Genomic DNA, 18995 nt, shown 5'->3' with positions numbered 1-18995 from the left:
TACCATGCAAATTAATACGTGTAGGTAATATAAACACATGCACTCAAACACAAGAGAGAAAGAGAGAGAGACAGTGTATGCAAAAGGAATTAATGATTCAGTGCAGTGACAAAATGGGAGCTGTTTGAAAATCTTGTAAAGAAAACAAAAAGAGATGTCTACTAGCTTTTGTTATATGTACCCCTGCAAATCCAGCATTTAGGGTGACGTGAAGAGGGATGTACAGTTCCTTAAACCAGCCATAGCAGAGCTTGGAAGAACATCTCTCAGCTAACAATATGTTTTTGGGAGGTTTGTGGCTCCAATCCAGCTCAAACTACTTGCAGCGAGCAGTGTCGGATGGGTTTGTGTTTCACCAATCCACATCAACATCCCCTTCAGTGAGGCTCACAAGAGCATGGCAGCATGGATATATGACTGGATTAGAGGCACAGAGAAACTTTCTTCTGCAGACAGGTATTTTCTCCCTGCAGAAGAAACTTCTTCCAGATATGGTTAATTGCAACAAGACAATTGCATCAAAGCAATAAAAGCTACATTTTCATGGGGTCATTCTGACATGCAGTATCTAGCCCACTAAAAAAAAGTTTCTGCATTATGTACTTTGATGGGTTTGGTTATTTAATAATAAATAGTCTCATGACTTCAAAAATCTCAAAATTAACTTTGAAGCGGAAAAAAAAGGATTATACGATAAATGCAATACCATACCTTCAATATAATTACTATTACTACTACTATTACTTTTGCAGATTTTATTTATGCCCTACAACTTTCTTAAAAGAAGTCAGGGGAGCTGATAATGCCCAATAATAAATATATCTCTTGGATTGAAAGTTCAAAGATTTCAGATTACATTATTGTTTTCCTAGTACTGAAAACTACAAATATTCTATATTATATACAACTACACATAAGGTTTGTGCATAAAGTGGATGACTACTGAAACCATTCTGAAAAGGGCCCACATTTAAAGCATACCTATACAATGCATTTTTAAGAATGTATAGCTATAAAACATACATAGTCTGAAAACCATTTGAAAACCTGTTTGGCACTAGTAAAATCATAGCGATGTAAATTCATTTAGGGATGGAGGTGTATGGATCTCCAGATATTGTTGAACTGCAACTTCCATAGCCAAAGTAAGGGATGATGGTAAGTGTAGTCCAGCAACATCTAAATTCCCATCCTGATCTGATATCAAAATAATTTAAATACTATGGCCTCATATAAGAGGTCCACAGACAATGCCACAGTTAGTGAAAACCAGCCATCCCTCAATATTTTGCTGGAATTAACCAATCTCCCTTGGGTTTATTTTTTAAAGCCATTCTGTGTGACACTTTTAAAAAATCAATTTTACTTGTTCTTTGAGTGTCACACAACGTCTAACACTGGCATACATTTTATCTTTAAACAAGGGAGCCAGGAAAAACATCATTCAATGTTTTGATCTGTTAGGAATAAGAGAAAGGGATAATAATAATACCCCGATTTGTTCAGTTTTGGACTTACCTGTTCTCTCTCCACTCTCCTTTTTTCTTCCTCTGCTCTCCTTCTCTCCTCTTCTTCCTTTCTTCTCTTCTCCATTTCCTCTAATCTCTTCTTCTCCTCCTGTTCTCTCCTCCTTTGCTCACGCTCTTGCTGTCTCCGCGCTTCTCGTTCTCTTCTTTGTTGCTATGGTGGAAAATAATAATAATAACATGGATATTTATCCATTTTCTTGCCAATCCTTTAAAGGAGGGCTGCACAACCTGTGCCTTTAAAGATTAGGTCTGATTCCCAAGTTCAGTGTGGGCCCTGGCCACATTGCTACGGATAAGGGATAAGGAGAGTTGTAGTCCAACATAACCCATGCCACCACTTTGTACTGTTTGCATCTGAATCATTAAGGCACAACTACATGTCAACATGAGTAGATTTTATAAGGAGGCTACCACCAGTGCAATCTCTAATGGTTTTAAATGTGTGGGAATATTTGTAATGGACACAAGAGTGCCACTAGAGATTTCCACACACACAAAACTCATCAATTAATGTGGGCAAAGAGTTCACAAAAAAGAAGATTGCCGAAACAGCTTGTGAAGAATCCTTAAATTGGAACTAATCCCAAACCCTATTTATACTGATATTCTAAATCCAAAGGTAAGGTCCATGGATGTAGTCCAATCTTTTTACTGCTTCCTTGAAGCCTTTCATAAAGTGGCTTTCTCAAATGTGTTTATAAATTATGATATGTGTTTATAAATTATGATATTCCTAAGAATCATATTTTCCAGCTTTTATGGGGCATTATTGTTTCTCCATGACTGTTTCTTTACATTCGTTGAGACTTTGAAACAGGGTCTGAAGCAGATGCTAAATATTGTAAATCCTGGGATGCTAGTTTTACAGTGTCTTAACTAGTTCTAACATGTCTTAACTACGAAGAGTCACTGCTGAACTCTGCTTTCTTTAACCAAACAATGTTTTCGTATACAAGCTTCACCTTTCAGTCAGCAATTATTTTGGCAATGACTTACTATGGGAAGAGGATGAGGTAGACATACTACTTTCTGTCCTTATTCTGAAAACATATCTGCACAATTTCTGATAAAGTCATCAAGGATGTCTGCCAGCATTTAAGTGGGTGGGGAACCAAGTGCTGGCATCATATCCACAGAAATTACTTAATGCATAAAACATTCTTGTAATTCCTGTCGCAAAACATCAATTAGAAAATAGCATATACATGCTTAAACACACTAACCAAAATAGGCAACCCTGAGCTCTGGACCTATTAGAAGTCAGTGATTTCAAACCTTGAGAAACATCTCAGTCAAGTCTCCTTTGCTTTCTATGTCTGTCTTTGCAACACATAAGATGAGTTAAGGTCACAGTCCTCAAGTGCCCTGATTTTTTTTATTTCCAGTTTTGGATGTTTCCTTTTCTTCCCAAGCCTTCAGCCAAATTACAGCAAGGAAAGCCATTCTGCCACCCATGTTTGTTTGTTTGTTTGCCCTATTTATACCCCGCCTTTCTCAACCCCAAAGGGGACTCAAGGAGGCTTACGTATTGGCAATTATTCAATGTCTTTGAGCGACAAACAATTCTAATGACATTAAAACTAAAATTAAGATTTTAAATTAAAACTAATACATATTAAACATTTAAAACATTACATTTAATATTAAAATCAAGCCATCCATAATTGTAGTCCAGGGCCATTCCAATAGTCATTGCACATATTTCATATCTATTATTGCACTGCAAATTAATCTCCAAAGGCTTGATCCAAGAGTCAGGTTTTCACTTTCCTTCTGAAGGCCAGGAGGGAGGGGGCTGATCTAATGTCACTGGGGAGGGAGTTCCACAGCTGAGGGGCCACCACTGAGAAGGCCATGTCTCTTGTCCCCACCAGTTGTGCTTGCAAAGAAAGCAGGACCAAGAGAAGGGTCTCCCCAGACGATCTTGATCTCCAAGATGGTTCATAGGGGGAGGCACGTTTGGACAGGCAAGCTGGACCATTTAGGGCTTTATAGGTTAAAGCCAGCACTCCTAATTGTGCTTGGTAGCAGACTGACAGCCACTGGAGCTGACACAAAAGGATGGATGTCCTCTCTCTGTATGCCGCATAACCACCATGCCAGTATCCCCACATTTTGGGAGTGGGAGAAAAAAGCTCGTTGTCTGGAAAGTATTTAACCAACGTGTGCATGGCCACTCTGATTGGAAATGCGAGTGCGAGTTCTTACAATGCAGTAAGAACCCGATGCCCAATTTAGTTTCATACTTCATATATAAATATATGTCAAGTACAAATCCTACCAGCCTATTGCTGCATGGGTGTTGACATTACTGGCCAAGTGATTATGTTTACTGCAGTCCAGCAGACTTAAAGAGAAGGGCAATATCATACAGCTTTTATATAAACCCACAGAATAACAACATCTGGAAGACTGTGTACAGTTCTGGTCAGGCTTCAAAGTGAAAGGTTTGCTCAATTTGGTTACAATATACTATGATCTTATCAGATCATAGAACTGATCTGACTTAACCCAGGGCAAGGCTGCCTTAACGCCCAGGATGCGGCCTTTCCAAACATTAGTGCTGTTTAGACAACCGACCTGGTTCCGAACTGCAACTGGCCACAGCTGTCTTGACTGCCATTTTGCAGTCCAGAAATGGCTCAGGAATACAGGATGGTAGCTGCTTGTTGTCCCTGCCCCCATGTCATGTATATACCCAGGTGTGACACCCACCAAGCTTCTCTTGAGCACTCTGACATCAGCAAGAGTGCCCACACACCAACGGAGGAGAGAGGAGTTACTCCCCCTCCCACCAGTTCCTTTAGATGCAGCATCAGTCAGAGTGCTGAAGACCAGATAAGTGATGTGTTGTGGTTGGGTACAATCACGGCATGGGGGGCAGGGCTGTCTAGTGGCGCCGAACTATCTTCAGTGTGGCTGAGCAGTTGGGACACTCTTCCACCTCCAAAGTTGTTGAGGTAGTCCCTTTCTAGATGCCATGTGGGTTTGATCTCCGGCATCTCGATTGGGCCCGCATTAGTTATCAGTATAGAATGATCCACTGGCATATGAAATGGGACAAAGGAAAATCAGTTCTATTACAGTAGACTGTAATTCTCTTACACTGTCATGGAGGCTCCTTCTTTGGAAGCTTTTAAACAGAGGCTGGATGGCCACCTGTAAGGGGTTATTTGAATGCAACATTCCTGCTTCTTGGCAGGGGGTTGGACTGGATGGCCCATGAGGTCTCTTCCAACTCTTTGATTCTATGATTCTATGATTCATCATACTATAGTGATTATGTATCATTACAAAGATTTTTAGTGCATGTAAGTAATTCCACTAAAAAAAGAAGCAGTAGTTTTCTAGAAAAACACTGCATCTCAAAATTGGAAAATGCAAACAATTTAAGGAAGCCACTGGGACAGAAAGCCCCCACATTGTGTGTGGGTGTGTGTATTCTGTGGCTGATGGGTTTGCATCTGTTGCCTTGGTTGCCTTGATAATGGTGCTATTGGTGGAAATACCTTATCCTGAGAACTACAAAGTGTTAATGCCAAACTGAAACACTTCAGTCTAGCAGGAAATTTTCAGCACAGGCAACTAACACCACTTGCTATCCCTAAGAAATTTATTGCTCCAATTTTAAGACATCTGGGATCAGAAAATGCAATTTCGGAACATCTTTCGAGGCACCTTATACGTTTAGAAGCTCAAGAGGTTTAAAATCTCAAGAAAGAATTAATATTTTGTGGCCTTTTAATAAAAGGCACTAAAAAAGAGGAGCTAGTGTGAGAGAGACTTCAATCTTGGCCATTTCTACCTCTTCTAGTCTCCTCCTTTGCTCTTTCTGCTGTTCAATGCGCTTTTGTCTCTCCGCCAGCAGCTGCCGCTTGTACTCTTCTTGCTCTCGTAGCTGTTGTTCCTGTAGCAGCTGTTGTCTCCGAAGAGCCTCAGAACGTTCCTTGTTTTCCTGCTGTAATCTCAGGAAATCACGTCTGAGGGTAGATTCTCCAGGCACATTAACAATAGAACTGTGAAAGAGTAAGAGGGTGGGGATTTATTAAAACCCAAACAAAATCAAGTAGTACATACAATTTTAAGATCATTTCCTTTTTGCATCTTTGTTTCCCAGTGCAATATATAATTATGGAGGTGGGTCAAACCAGCAAGAAAATGTTATTAAATCCTTTTTGCCTATCAGTGCCGAAGTAAATTTTGCTTGCAATTATAGGACAAAGTAATTACAGACACAAACACAGTTAGTATTCAATAGGATGCTTCAAACACAGTGATGCTTTGAGGTGCTTATCATAGTTCACAAAAGGACACAAACAACATTCCCTTATGCTGCAGTACACTAGACTTGCTCTCTCAAAATGTAGATTGTTTTGGAGGGTAGGACAAAACTAACAAGCCTTATAAGTCATTTAGAACTTGAACCTGAGTTTTTTAATTCCCAAACTGCCACAGATCACAACCTGAGCCAACCTGAATATTACATTATTGTGTACTATGGATCTTCAATTTTTGCTTTCTACAAGAATCATGAGGGCAAGTGTTGGTTCCACCACACAAGAAGATGAGATCTAACCCTTCTCTCACCAGTTTCTATAGCCTGATGCCCCCCCCCCCAACACACACACACACCTCACCAAGAAGATGCGACCACAACCAATTTCCCACTATAACCTACCTGTCTGTAAAAACTAAAAGAAGATCAAGAGGTAAATCATGACAGCATGACTTCTGATTTTATACAGGGTTGGGCAGAATGCAGTTTGGTGTGGTACAGATTTCTGGCTCCCAATTTTTAACAAGTGGAGCAACACTAAAATAAGGAAAAAAGGCAGGGGTAGGACAATAAAACTAGGGTTTGAATAGGAACCCCATTAAGAAAATTCTTGAACTTTAAATTTTTTAAGCATGTGGAATTTTCCACCAAGAGGAAGATGGCAAATATATTAAAAAGTAAATCCTGCAAGTCTAATGGATCCTCATTCTCACTTCTATGTATGAACCAATAGTATTCTATGCCTCTCTTTCAAGAGCAAGTACCAATCCAGATTTCTGCAGACTTTAAATTGACTTGTCTATATTTCATATTGATGAATCACCAGGATTACCATACCTTGGCTCTCCTTCTTGTTCAGGCACTTCCTCCTCCTCTTCTTCACTTCCACTATACTCGTATTCTGTTTCATCTGGTGGAAGCGAATGGAGGACAACAGATGTGACAAAAATTTCCCTCTCTTTTTTTTAAAAAAAAATCCACAATCTTTTCAACAGAACATAGGAATTCTATGTGAAACGTTTTTAATTTGTGGTAAAAATTAAGAATTTCACTAGCAGTGATTTAGAAGCTGTCAAAAGGTCACTGAAACTCTTCACAATAAATTTTAGTTACAATAGATTCAAAAGCTCTCATTAATTGTTTACAATTGAGAGAGTCAACATTAAGTGTGCTTTTCTTTTCCTAAAATAATAATATTATTGCTTTAGAGTATCCAACACTACTTGGTCTAAACAAATTTATCATAACTATAATCCAATAAAAAGTACATGAACAACACTATAATTTCTTCCATCTCGCTCTGCCAAATTCCTCTCTAAATGGTTATTTTTATGTTTGAAAGAGATTAGAGATCAAACTAAGGTCTCAAGTTTTCTTTAGGTACATAGCACAATTTTGTCATGCTATCTGCAGTATCATAAATATCTCCATGCAGTTCATTTCAAGAGTGATTTGCTATGTGGAATGAGGATCAGTGAAGGGTGATAACACTGGAAACACACCCAAAGACTGTTGGGGACACTTACTCTTTAAATCATTGACAAAATTCTTCTAAGTTCTTGAAATTTTATAAATTAGTACTACTAAGTTACAATTCCTCTTTTAAATTAGAGGAATAAATAAATGGGGGAAAGCAAGTATAATCAGGCATTTTTGTTACAATTCCCTTAAAGGACATAATACAAAATAAAATCCTATGCAAGTGACAGTTCTGAATACAAGGTCCTCAGTTTTATCTGCAACCCAAATGAGAGGTCTAGCCTGTCTGCCAGACAATGTATGATAACAGAAATGTTACTTCCTATTACTATCCTCAAACAAAGGACAAGGCCTACTGGGTTACAGCATCATTTGCATCACAACTTTAATTTGATGCAAAGCCGGTTAACTCTTAACATTTGGTGCCGTCAAACTGAATCTCCATCTTCCCCTCCCATTTCCATGCATCTTGTATTACAAATCCCAGGCTCTCTCTTAATTTATGTACAATCCCGTGTACATAAATAAGAAGTGTGAAACCATTGTAGATGAGATGGATACACTGGCCGCCAGGGGGACCTTGTGAGGGTCACACATATCTGGAGGTGGGATGGCTGTCAACAAACATTTGGGGCAGGGAGGGGGGTTTTGCTACATTTCTGGATCTCTCTGAATTATTTTAGGACTTTTTTCCTAATAAGATGCAAAAGTCAAATTTGGGTTCACATTTTGGTTAGAAAAAGAATTCTCCTATACCTAACATGGCCTGGGGAATGTGTCACAATTGTCCCCCACATTACCTAGAACAGGACCTTTTAAACTTTTTCTACTCATGATGGCTTTCCATCCAAGACTTTTTTATATGACTCCAGGTATATAAAATAGGTATACATTTCAAATATTTACTGAAGATAAATCAGCATTAGCAAGGCTTGTTAAACAGGCCGATTTTCCTTTTTATGAAGTACAGCTGAAGCATTTTCTGCATAGTCCACTTTACACACTGTACAATACGTTCATGTAAATGGATGACGTTAGGGAACCTCTTACTATTGCCAATTTTTGTGGCCCCAACACTGAGGGAAGGGGGCCCATTTGAGGTTGGGGCCCACAGTTTAAGAAGCAGTGACCTAGAAGATGATTGGGGGGGATATGCCACAAATATGTTTACAGCATTTAGGACCCTAGGAGAATTGGAAAATGCCCCTAGGAGACACATATTTCCCCTTTCTTAATGCAGGTGCACCAGAAACAACATACTACAGGCATACAAATTTGGTTGTAGCTTCAAAACAATTACATACCCTTCTCTCCTCTCTTCTTCCTAGTTCTGTCTATATGATCTTTAAGCTGGATTCGGACTTGCCTTTCGTTTGGCTGATCACGTATGAATGGATGCTTTAAAAGTTGCTCTGTAGGAGGCCGCTGCATGTAGTTCTTCACTAAACAGCCCTCTATAAAACTAAAGAACTTTTTTGACCTAAGCAAAAAATAAATCATACACAATTTAAGTTATTTGGCAATATAAGTCTATTTCTTATGGATCATTTGCAAGTATAAACTCTGAGAAACAAAGCAATTAGTTCATGACTTATAGAAAATTACATTTTTTTATTTATACGGAAAAAAGACAGAAACAGATTAGTCTCCCTCAACAGCTCCACTCAGCATAGATCTATAAATAAAAGTAGAAATCTTATTTTTAAAAGGCAGGCTGGTGAAAGAAAAAAAAAGGTCATCCTTGAATGCATTTTGGAAGAAGTTTTCAAGTCATCTCTAGGGAGGTTAAAAAAGTGTTTTTGTTTTTTTTTTACCTTATGCAAGACCTGACCTGGTTGTTTCATTTCACATGTACAGATTTAAAATCAAGAAATTATTATTTGCTTCAGTAATGAAAATTTTCACAAAGTATTCTATGTTTCTGTTCTAAACTCTGTACAGGTTAGTTCAATTTCTTGGTGAAAATTATGAATAAAAGCAACTGTGAATTTTTAAAAAATCATTCTCAGTTGATGTGAAAACAATTTATAGTAATTACAGTGAAGTGTTTCATGAATTTTTGGGAATACTTTCTCCCTGAGGAGCCAGTAACACTTACTGCATTTTCTCATGATATTTCATATTAAAAATTAAGAACTGTATGTGAAGCAAACCTACATTTTCATCTGCAATGGCTGAACATTTTTTCAGCTTAGTAAAAGACTATTCTGTCAAAACACAATGGTTTTTTGTTCAAAGCTTTACCTACAAAAGATGAATTAATAAATTATGTACATGTATGTCTTTTTTGATTGATTCAGAGATACTGAAAATTGGTTTCAGCAAGCTGAAATTCATGTTTTCAGGTCTGTGGAAATGTTCTATGTAAGAGGCAATGTTATAAGAAAAATATTCGATACTTAGATGGAAAATTAGAAACACAAACATACCATTTCTTAGATTTTAAGCGTGGAGGTGGATTTCTGGGAATAAGAAACAAGGCTCTCATTGGATGCATATCACAGAGGGCTAAAAACAAAAACAAAATATGATGTAGTTGATATTGTGTTTTATCTCTCTCTAAAATGCTTGCAGGTAGTATACAACTCCAAATGGCTGACAGTGGCTATTATTACATGGTGAAAGATGGTAACTGTTCACAATTCAACAATCAATTGTACTTTCTCTATTTCTTATTTTAGTTAGTATACACAACTGGATTTAGGTAGGAATAACTATAAAGAACACAATAATACAACTAGAATTCCTAGACAGAACTGAATCCATGTTTACATAAATGTGTGCACAGAGGCACACTAAGCTTTGAGCTACTATTTTTGTCATAGAACGCCTCAAGCTTGAGAATGAAAGTTGCCATTTTACATAATTTATAGAAAATGGAGATAAGGGACAAAATTAATTAAGACCCATTTTCTTAGCGAGTTTGTCACTTACAGATTGTAATTTACATTTTACATGAAGAAAGCACTAACAAGGTTACAGCATTATCAGTTCCAATATTAAATTCCACCCTTGTCAGAAAGTTTATATGGCTTCAAAAGCACTGAAGTATAAGATTACCCTATTTTTTTTATTACTCAAGCACAACCCACCACTTCGGCACAGTTATCTAATAAGAAGCACTACTATGATAGAATTTCCTATTTCTGGTGCCAGAAGGGATAGGGTAGAAATGGAAGAGTAAAGAAATTCATCCATCTGTTTTGAAAATCACAAGTGTAAGTTTACATTACATAGATTAAACCAAAATACAGTTTTTAAGCCAAAATCAGACCAATTGTAAATGAAGACACATTACTTACGGGGAGCACCTTCTGCCATTTCTATGGCTGTAATGCCACACGACCAAAGGTCACTCTAAAAAGAAAGTACATTTGTTAGCAAACATAAGGTAAAGGTAAAGGTTCTCCCTGACATTAAGTCTAGTCATGTCCGACTGTGGGGTTGGTGCTCATCTCCCTTTCTAAGCCGAAGAGCCGGTGATGTCCGTAGACACCTCCAATGTCATGTGGCCAGCATGACTGCATTGAGCACTGTTTTCTTCCCACCAAGGCGGTACTTACTGATCTACATTTGCATGTTTTCAAACTGCTAGGTTTGCAAAAGCTGGGTCTAACAGTGAAAGCTCGCTCTAATCCCTGGATTCGAACTGCATCAGCAAGTTCAGCAGCTCAGCGGTTAACCCACTGCGCCACCAGGGGGGCATATCAATTATTTTTCTTCTTAATGACACTGGTTGGTGTACTACATGTGGAGTCACTATCAATATCAAACATCAACAGTTAGCCTTTTAAAAAGGCTTAATTTCTGTAGAACTTGCCATGCTCATGTATTTTTCTTCACACTTTCAAAATAATTTTTTTATCTTTTTTCTAAGATTGTACCATTTCCATGTCCTTATAACAGAATTTTCTTGGCAAGTTTTATTTAGTGGTTCTCTGGCATTGCTTTCCTCTGAGGATGAGAGTATGTGACTTGCAGAAGGTCACCCAGTGGATTTCTATCGTTGAACGGGAATCTGAATCCTGGTCTTCAAGCCTCTTTATCAAATGATCAAACCATTATACTGGCTCTAAATTACATCAATACAGATTGCTCTAATGACAACACATAATGGGAGTGAGACATATAAAGATGCTTGGAGGGCAAGTCCGAAATGGATACTTGAAAGAGGAGTGGCTGAAGAATCAAAAACCCCTTCTATCCCAAAGTACGCATAAGAGTGAATTTGGGAATATAGGACAGAAGGATATAGTCAATGCTGTTCACCATTAGTCTGGTTGTGTCAAACTGGACTAATTTTCCCTCCCCAAATTCCAATAACATTGCTGAATAATGAGATCCATAAAAGGAAGTGGTGTTTTCAGGATGTTTACCAGATTTGAATCATCCGGTACTTCTGTTGTTCCCAAGAGGAACAATTAATAATTCTGGCCAGAGATAGAGAGGATATGACGATTTCTAGGGGAGACCATAAAAGATTCATTTGATAGCAATGCATTGATACTCCAAGAATAAAAAAAAGACAGCCATCTATGCAGCTATAACCATAACTGCATAAGGTAAGACTCCTCCAAATCTGCAGGAGTTACTTTCCCTGGGCAGACTGTGGCTATCTGATTATCTGAAACGGCAGACATGACCAAGAAACATGAAATTGACTTCTGGTTCCAGTATATCACAGAGTTGTCCTGGAAGACCCAGAAATTTCTAGAGATGTATACTCTGTAGGAATTTGCTGGGTCCTCCAGAGCAACTCTATGGCTATAGGCACCTTACTGTACACATAAATTTATCTATTCCAAATGGGAAACTTGATTTTTAAAAACTTGCTGTTATATTCCAATAATGAATCTGTGTACTAGGCAGCAATCTGTCCAATCCAGGGTTTTGCAATGGGTATTGTTCTGGAAACCAGGGCTTCACAAAAGGATACTCGTGATACTGCTAAGAAACTGCTATTGGGGCCTCTTGGTCACTTCCCACCACTAACATCAACAGCTACATTGTTTATGTTTTCTAGTTTAGGGATTCGGCTAATCCCTAGACTGGAAAAATAGCTTTCAGTCTCTACTGGAATGAAAGAACTGTATGAAAGTTGCATATAATTCAGAGGCCATGACGATGTAGTTGTCCAGATGTGGTTGGACTGCAACTTTCATCAATGCGTGATGAGGGGTGGAAGTTGTAGCTCAGCAATATATGGGGAGCCACAAGTAGTTCACTCATGTTTAATACCATGCATCCTAATGTTTCATGTTATACTATGCCTGCTTCCGTTAGTGAAGTGAAAGAGACTATTTGCTTAGAAAGGATGAAGAAAAGAAAGCAATGTCTTCTTTTCAGAGCACAAATAAAGAATTTATGTATTTAATGCATGAACTAGAGAACAGGAAAAACCGCCCATTTTGATTAGGATGATAATACTTCTCTTACCCTGTAGTCATACGTAGCGTCTGGGTTTTCATCACAGGCAATAACTTCTGGGGCCATCCAGTAAGGCGTTCCAATAAATGTATTTCTTCTACCAACTGTCCTGTCCAGTTGAGCACTAACACCAAAATCCACTACATTCATTAAAAACAGAGGGGGAAAGAAAAGAAAAAACCTTGAAATCAGTTCTCCAAGTTTACTGACTACATATCGTAACTTTATACAAGGTAAGTCATCAATTAAAATGAAAAGAAAAACAGATGGAGTCTTTGTTTTCATTGAAGTTGTGTTCAGCGAATCATTACAATATAGTCTAGAGCTTTTCAATACTTCTTGCCCATTTTCAAGCAATGCAGCTTTCATTCAAATGTAACACCCATAATAAGTAAGACTGCAAGTACACTGTTCACTGTTATGTCTATTAGTCAGCTAATACTCTCTTCTGTAACCAGGCTGTGATGTAACATTAATTGCTATTGTATGGTAGAATAGCAGACATCAAAGAATATGCTAAAAGAAAGGAAAAACAGGGTAATTAACTTACCAAGTTTCACCTCTGCGTTTTCTGTTAACAACACATTCTGTCCTTTGATATCTCTATGAATCACGTGATGGGCATGAAGATGTGCCAATCCCTGTATTTGTTATGAGAAAAAGACAGAACATAGGATTTTGTTCTCTTGACTGCAATTCAGTGCAACTACATTACAAGTCCCTATTGTACTGCAATCAACCTTGGTAGCCTTTTTTGCCCTGTGTACTTGAACATGGACAGTTTTAGATGGTTAATAAACCATTGCCAACATACTCTATGTTGGTAAAGCGTAAGAAACATTTCTAACAATTTTGCATGCATTCCACATTGGATAAAACAACAGCTGTACATCACATGCCCTTGTCAGTATTGATGGAATTTGTAGAATATACGAAATCTTAGCTAAACTTGCAGGGATGGTGGCATAGTAAAACAAATTAAGTCACGGAATGCCCTTAAATACCAAAGATAGAAGATGCAAAGATGTATCTTTTCACTAGGTGAAACACAGAATGCTTCCTTGTATAAAAAAGGCTAAAACACGAAGCAATCTTTATGCAGAAAAGGGAATGATTAAGAAGAAAATGCCATAAGGACCAAAGAGGACCATTTTTTTTAAAAATGGTACGGCATGTTGCTACCTGAAAGAGGATGCTTACTTAAATAACAGGAAAAGTGAATCATCTGCTTAAATTGTTGGTAAATTTCTTCCTTAAGGCTTGTACAGTTCTGTAGATAATCATACACATGAATAAAAAGTGACTCTGAACATTACCAAATATTTGGGCTTGAGGAAGAGAACAGGAAATCCAACTGGTTCATACTTCCTGTTCCCTGCAGTTCTATATGATCTATAGAGTTTTGCACAATCATTCTGCCTTACAGAGGTATACATATTGGCAACATTTGCTTCCTACTTTGTTGGAGGTAGCACTGGGGGGTGGGGTGGGAAGAGTGGGAGAAGAGATCAGTCAGTTCTCAAGAGCACAGAGAACAGGAAGCATGAATCATGCAGACTTCCTTTCCCCCCAGCATTAGGTAACGTGCAAAACTAGTCCAAGAGATAATGTTAAGTTCCAATGGGACATCTACTAAATAGAATGTACATTTTGATTTTGACAAATTACAGAGACATATGAAGTAATGTCTTTGAAACTCTATAAAGAAATTATCCAGGCCTGAAAAGAGTGATTTGCTTGGTCTCCTATGACAAGTGTCACTGCCTCCAGGCAACCGGCAAGGAAAGCTTTGGCTCAGCATGTTTCTTTTTTCTTTACTTTTCAAGGTATATCAATGACTACAGAAAACTCTGAATGTGGCAAGCAAGTAAAAGTATCTATGGACCAGTAATCTCTGCTCCCCCCCCCCCATATAAACATCTCTACAAATGGAGCACATCTTAGAATCGCAGGTATATCATATGTAATTTTGTTGATGGTGGTGGTACTGAAATTAGTGTGCATCTTACAATTGACAGCATTTTACAGTTAATGAACTATGGCAATACTATTTCTCAGAATGAGAAACCTGACCTCTAGGATCAGAGCAAAGGAACATGTTGCCTCCCAGATGATGTCAGACTTCAAATTCTAATCCGTCCTAGTCAACATAGCCAAGGATGAGGGGTGACATCTATCAAGATCTAGAGGGCCACATGTTCTCTATTCTGTAGTCCTGGAATACAGGACTACAGAAGTAGTGCTATTCATTACTAAAGAATAATTTGTCTAAACCGGTATGGCAGCAGGTACATGTAGTCTTGGATATAGGGACTTATATATTCAAAGGCAAGTCTGAACTCATCTAGACTTTTTGCAGGTATGGCATAGCTGCGCCCAACTTTCATTATGTGGGCAGAAGCACTGGCCAGTTTTTCTTAATTGTAGTCTTGCCTGATACACAAGCAACACCTTGTGTATCAGGTGTTATACAGATCAGGTGTATAACAGATCAACCCACTGTCATATATGTAAAGTAATATCTTGGATTCAGCATCACAAAGCAAACAATACCACAAAAGTTCAGATACAATGGGTGGTGTTGGGCACACACTGGTATTGATAACATTTCATCACCAAATAATTTACTGTCAAGACACCAATTTTGCCTTTGAAAGCCCTCACTGGCCCAGTACCATCCCTCCCTACAATTATACACCATACATAAATCTCTCCATTGCATGCCAACAACATTAGAAGCAAGGTTGTCTGTCATCTGCAGATGGTGTTCCCCTGGAAATGTCAAAGCAACTGATAAATTCCCTTTGATGTACCAGAATAGTTTTAATAGTTTTTTTTTAATTTAATGTAATGTGATCATAATTTTTTTCCAAATTATACATTGCTTGATGTGGGGTTTGTGTCAAATAAGTAAGCTTTACATAAAGTAATGTGCCATTGGAAGAAGCAACACTGAATGTTATTCAGGCAAGATTCCCAAGTAGCCACCACAAGTGGAACTGAGGCTGTAAGCATAAATTAGGGATTTCCTCACATCATGAAAATTGTGATGAGGCAGCGCTTTGCCACTACCCTGTGCTCAAGACATTGGGTTAAACCAAGTGCTGATAATTTCTCCATTCTTAGTACAAATTTTACCTTTACAATATACAAAACAGAGAATATCATTGGTACAATACTAAATAAGATACATCAGCATGCATTCTTTTAATATCTCAAAGCAGCATTTAATGTTTGTATAGATCCTATGTAAAGGAGAAAGAAAACAAAGATGTAGCATTTTATTTTCCACTACAATAGTGCAATTCATTAAAGAAATAAACATATCTGTCCATGCATTTTGTCATTGTTTTCGCTGTAAACCTTGGAAAATTTTCTGTATTCTAATGGTACCTACTAAACATTCCCAGATTTTTTAAATAAATGAAACTAATAGCAAATACTATAGTTTTTAATGGACATAACCTGTACTGAAATTATAACCTACCCGTTGATTTAATTGCATGCTTTAAAAATGATTTAATATTCAAGAACTGAGGGTCATTACTTTCCCATGTCAGGTTACAGTTATTCATTGCCAAAGGCCTACTACAAAGTTAATGCAGAACCTTAAATCACATCAGTTTAAACAGAATAATATATTGGAGTGTTTTCGTTTTCCTTACCCTGAGAATTTCTCTAGAGATGTATGCTATCCAGTCTTCTTTCAAAGTATTTCCTTTTGTATTCTTCACCAGGTCAGTAATAGAACCTGCACCACAGAACTCCATGACAAGCTGCAAAAGGGCAGGACGCAAAAGGAATCACTGAACACTTTTAAGATCATTCCAAATATGTTCTACGTATGAGATCATTATTATATAATTCATTGCACTGCATCAAAGTTTACTGGACTACGAAGAAAGAAAGACAAGAAAAGGACAAACGGAGACAGATCATAATCTGAACTTTAATATCAATGAAGTTTTATCTTGCCTTCATAAACAAGATCATACAATAATATTATCCTATCATACAAAAGAATAGGCTGATGTCAGGATTTTTTAAAATAAGAAATCGATTTAACTCATACCTCTTTACACTGCAACCTTACATTGACTTAGCAAGAGCAAGATCACGTAAAATGAATGAGACTTACTAATAAGTTCATAGATTTGCAATACAAATGGTTTACTCTTAGAAAATACAAAAGTGAAGCCAAATCTATTCATCCTCAGATATGCCAAGCTTTTCATATTTACATAAAGTAAATTGGCTTTATTCCCAGGGAGTTTTCCTAGTTTACTGGTTAATAGGACATTTTGCTGAACCTCAAGCATTTCAATATTCTTGAGAAAGCTATGTAACATAAAAATGCTATTTGATTGTGTTTTGTTTTTTACAATAGGAAAAAACATTCATTTTCACATCTTGTTTATTTATCTTGGTACCTGCAAATTAAACTTGAGATGTTTCATGCATGCCTGGGATGGATATACTTACCCACAGCTGGTCATCATGTCCTGGAGGACTTTTCTTAATGAAAGCACCATAATAAGTTGCTATATTTCTATGATGGGAGTATTTCTTCAACATGTTTATTTCCAATTTGATTTCTTCTTCTTCATCCTTTAGCGAAAAACAAAAATGCAGGAATACATATGTGATATTTGCAGAAAACTTTAAATACTTTTCTCCTATTAACCTTGCAAAGCAAGGGAGAATTCTGTAAAATGGGTTGCTGTGACTTTTCTGGGCTATATGGCCATATTCCAGAAGCATTCTCTCCTGACGTTTTGCCCACATCTATGACAGGCATCCTTAGATGTTCTGTAAATTCTGTATCCAGTTTTAGCTGTAGTAGTGAAACTCCCTAGCTGCACCTCCTGAACATAACAATCTCTATAGGATTAAGTGCATTATTATGCTTAATTAGGTAAGTAATTATGTATTTATGCAAATTTCCAGTGATTGGATAAGACAAAATTTCTTGAAATAAGGATGGTTCCCAGGCTAAAAACATAAAAATAAAACCTGAACGATGAGCTATATTCATGATGTAAGTATTTATTATTTATGATTCACCTGCTTCAAAAAGAATTATTCCCAGCCAGCTGATATAAAGTAATTTGTCACCCACAATACGGAATAGAATGGTTTGCTCTTAATCCTATGGGTGTAAACACCTTTAAATCTTATAACACAAAGACAATGGCAAGGGATAACAAGAACACTTCCCTTTCTGGCTGCCAGAGCATCCACTTTTACTAAAGGGAGTGTTCAAGTCTATATAATTCCTGGATCCAACTCACATTCCACCATACATACAACCTGCAAAGAATCAACCAAGAGAGGAAGACAGTGTTTAGAACTAAACGAAATTAAGGTACACTAACAGAACAAAGCACTTGCAAGTCAGGTTTAAAAGAGACTGTTTAGCTAAAACCTAGGTCTAATACGTATACAATAAATGTGTGTGTGGGGACGGGGACGGGGACAGGGGGACAACACACCATAGATATGCTTTATTTCTATCTCTGTTTATTAGCTCAAAATTAAGAGTGAGATTCTGGGATGCAGAAACAGTTAGTAAAATCATTGTCATTGTGCTTTTAATGCAATTAGGCCTCAATTACAAATTTAAGTTTATTTGGTCTCAAAGTAGACTAAGTAGACTTAAAGTGGTAATTGATGCCCATCTACCTGGTCTACATATATTTGCAACACAAGTACTGTTTTGTTGCAAACCATCAGATAACGGAGAGGAACGCCCATCAACTACATTTTCCATGTTACAAATATATTCTACAAAAGGAAATTCCCATAAATATAATCCATGCATTTGCAAAATGTATGCTTGCAGTAGCAAGCATGTCTATGTAATAACAGTAAGGTTGGCAGAGTGAAAAATGGGAGAGGATTTCTGTACCAGCAATAGTTGAGCAGAATAGAGAATTCCAACATTACATAGTCCTGAATATTACATAGTTGCATGAGAAGAAATACCTGATGAATTCCCTCTTCTACACAACCTTGACCAGTCTCAATATGACAATCTTAAATATTCTATCTGTATAACAGTTCTTCTTCATATAGACAAAGACACATAAAAAACATCTGACTAAAAATTAAATATGTTATAGTGACATCTGGTGGTACTATACTGTTGTGTTTTAATGTTTGTATTAAAAATACAGTAGAGTCTCGCTTATCCAACCTTCACTCATCCAATATTCTGTCTTATCCAACACAGTCTGCCTCCCGCCCAGATCCAAAGCTGTTTCAATACATTGCGATGTTTTGGT

At 37.4% G+C, this 18995-nt stretch overlaps 1 protein-coding gene across 4 annotated transcripts in view; it reads right to left on the bottom strand.

Moving 5' to 3' along the window:
- The window catches only part of MAP4K4 (mitogen-activated protein kinase kinase kinase kinase 4), a 155332-nt gene that overhangs the window by 35182 nt on the left and 101155 nt on the right, over window positions 1–18995 (bottom strand). For all 4 annotated transcript variants that reach the window (XM_060769747.2, XM_060769748.2, XM_060769749.2 and 1 more), the window contains exons 4-13: window positions 17194–17319; window positions 16377–16487; window positions 13262–13352; window positions 12721–12851; window positions 10587–10641; window positions 9714–9792; window positions 8589–8764; window positions 6643–6715; window positions 5335–5545; window positions 1519–1680 (exon numbers count right to left, since the gene is read on the bottom strand). In XM_060769747.2, coding sequence (XP_060625730.2) covers window positions 1519–1680; window positions 5335–5545; window positions 6643–6715; window positions 8589–8764; window positions 9714–9792; window positions 10587–10641; window positions 12721–12851; window positions 13262–13352; window positions 16377–16487; window positions 17194–17319 — 1215 coding nt within the window. The remainder of the gene's footprint in view (window positions 1–1518; window positions 1681–5334; window positions 5546–6642; window positions 6716–8588; window positions 8765–9713; window positions 9793–10586; window positions 10642–12720; window positions 12852–13261; window positions 13353–16376; window positions 16488–17193; window positions 17320–18995) is intronic.

The sequence above is a fragment of the Anolis sagrei genome, chromosome 3, assembly GCF_037176765.1.
Source record: "Anolis sagrei isolate rAnoSag1 chromosome 3, rAnoSag1.mat, whole genome shotgun sequence".
NCBI classification, from domain to species: Eukaryota; Metazoa; Chordata; class Lepidosauria; order Squamata; family Dactyloidae; genus Anolis; species Anolis sagrei.
The sequence above is the reverse complement of the archived record's forward strand: the minus strand, read 5'-3'. Positions and strand labels throughout refer to the sequence as shown.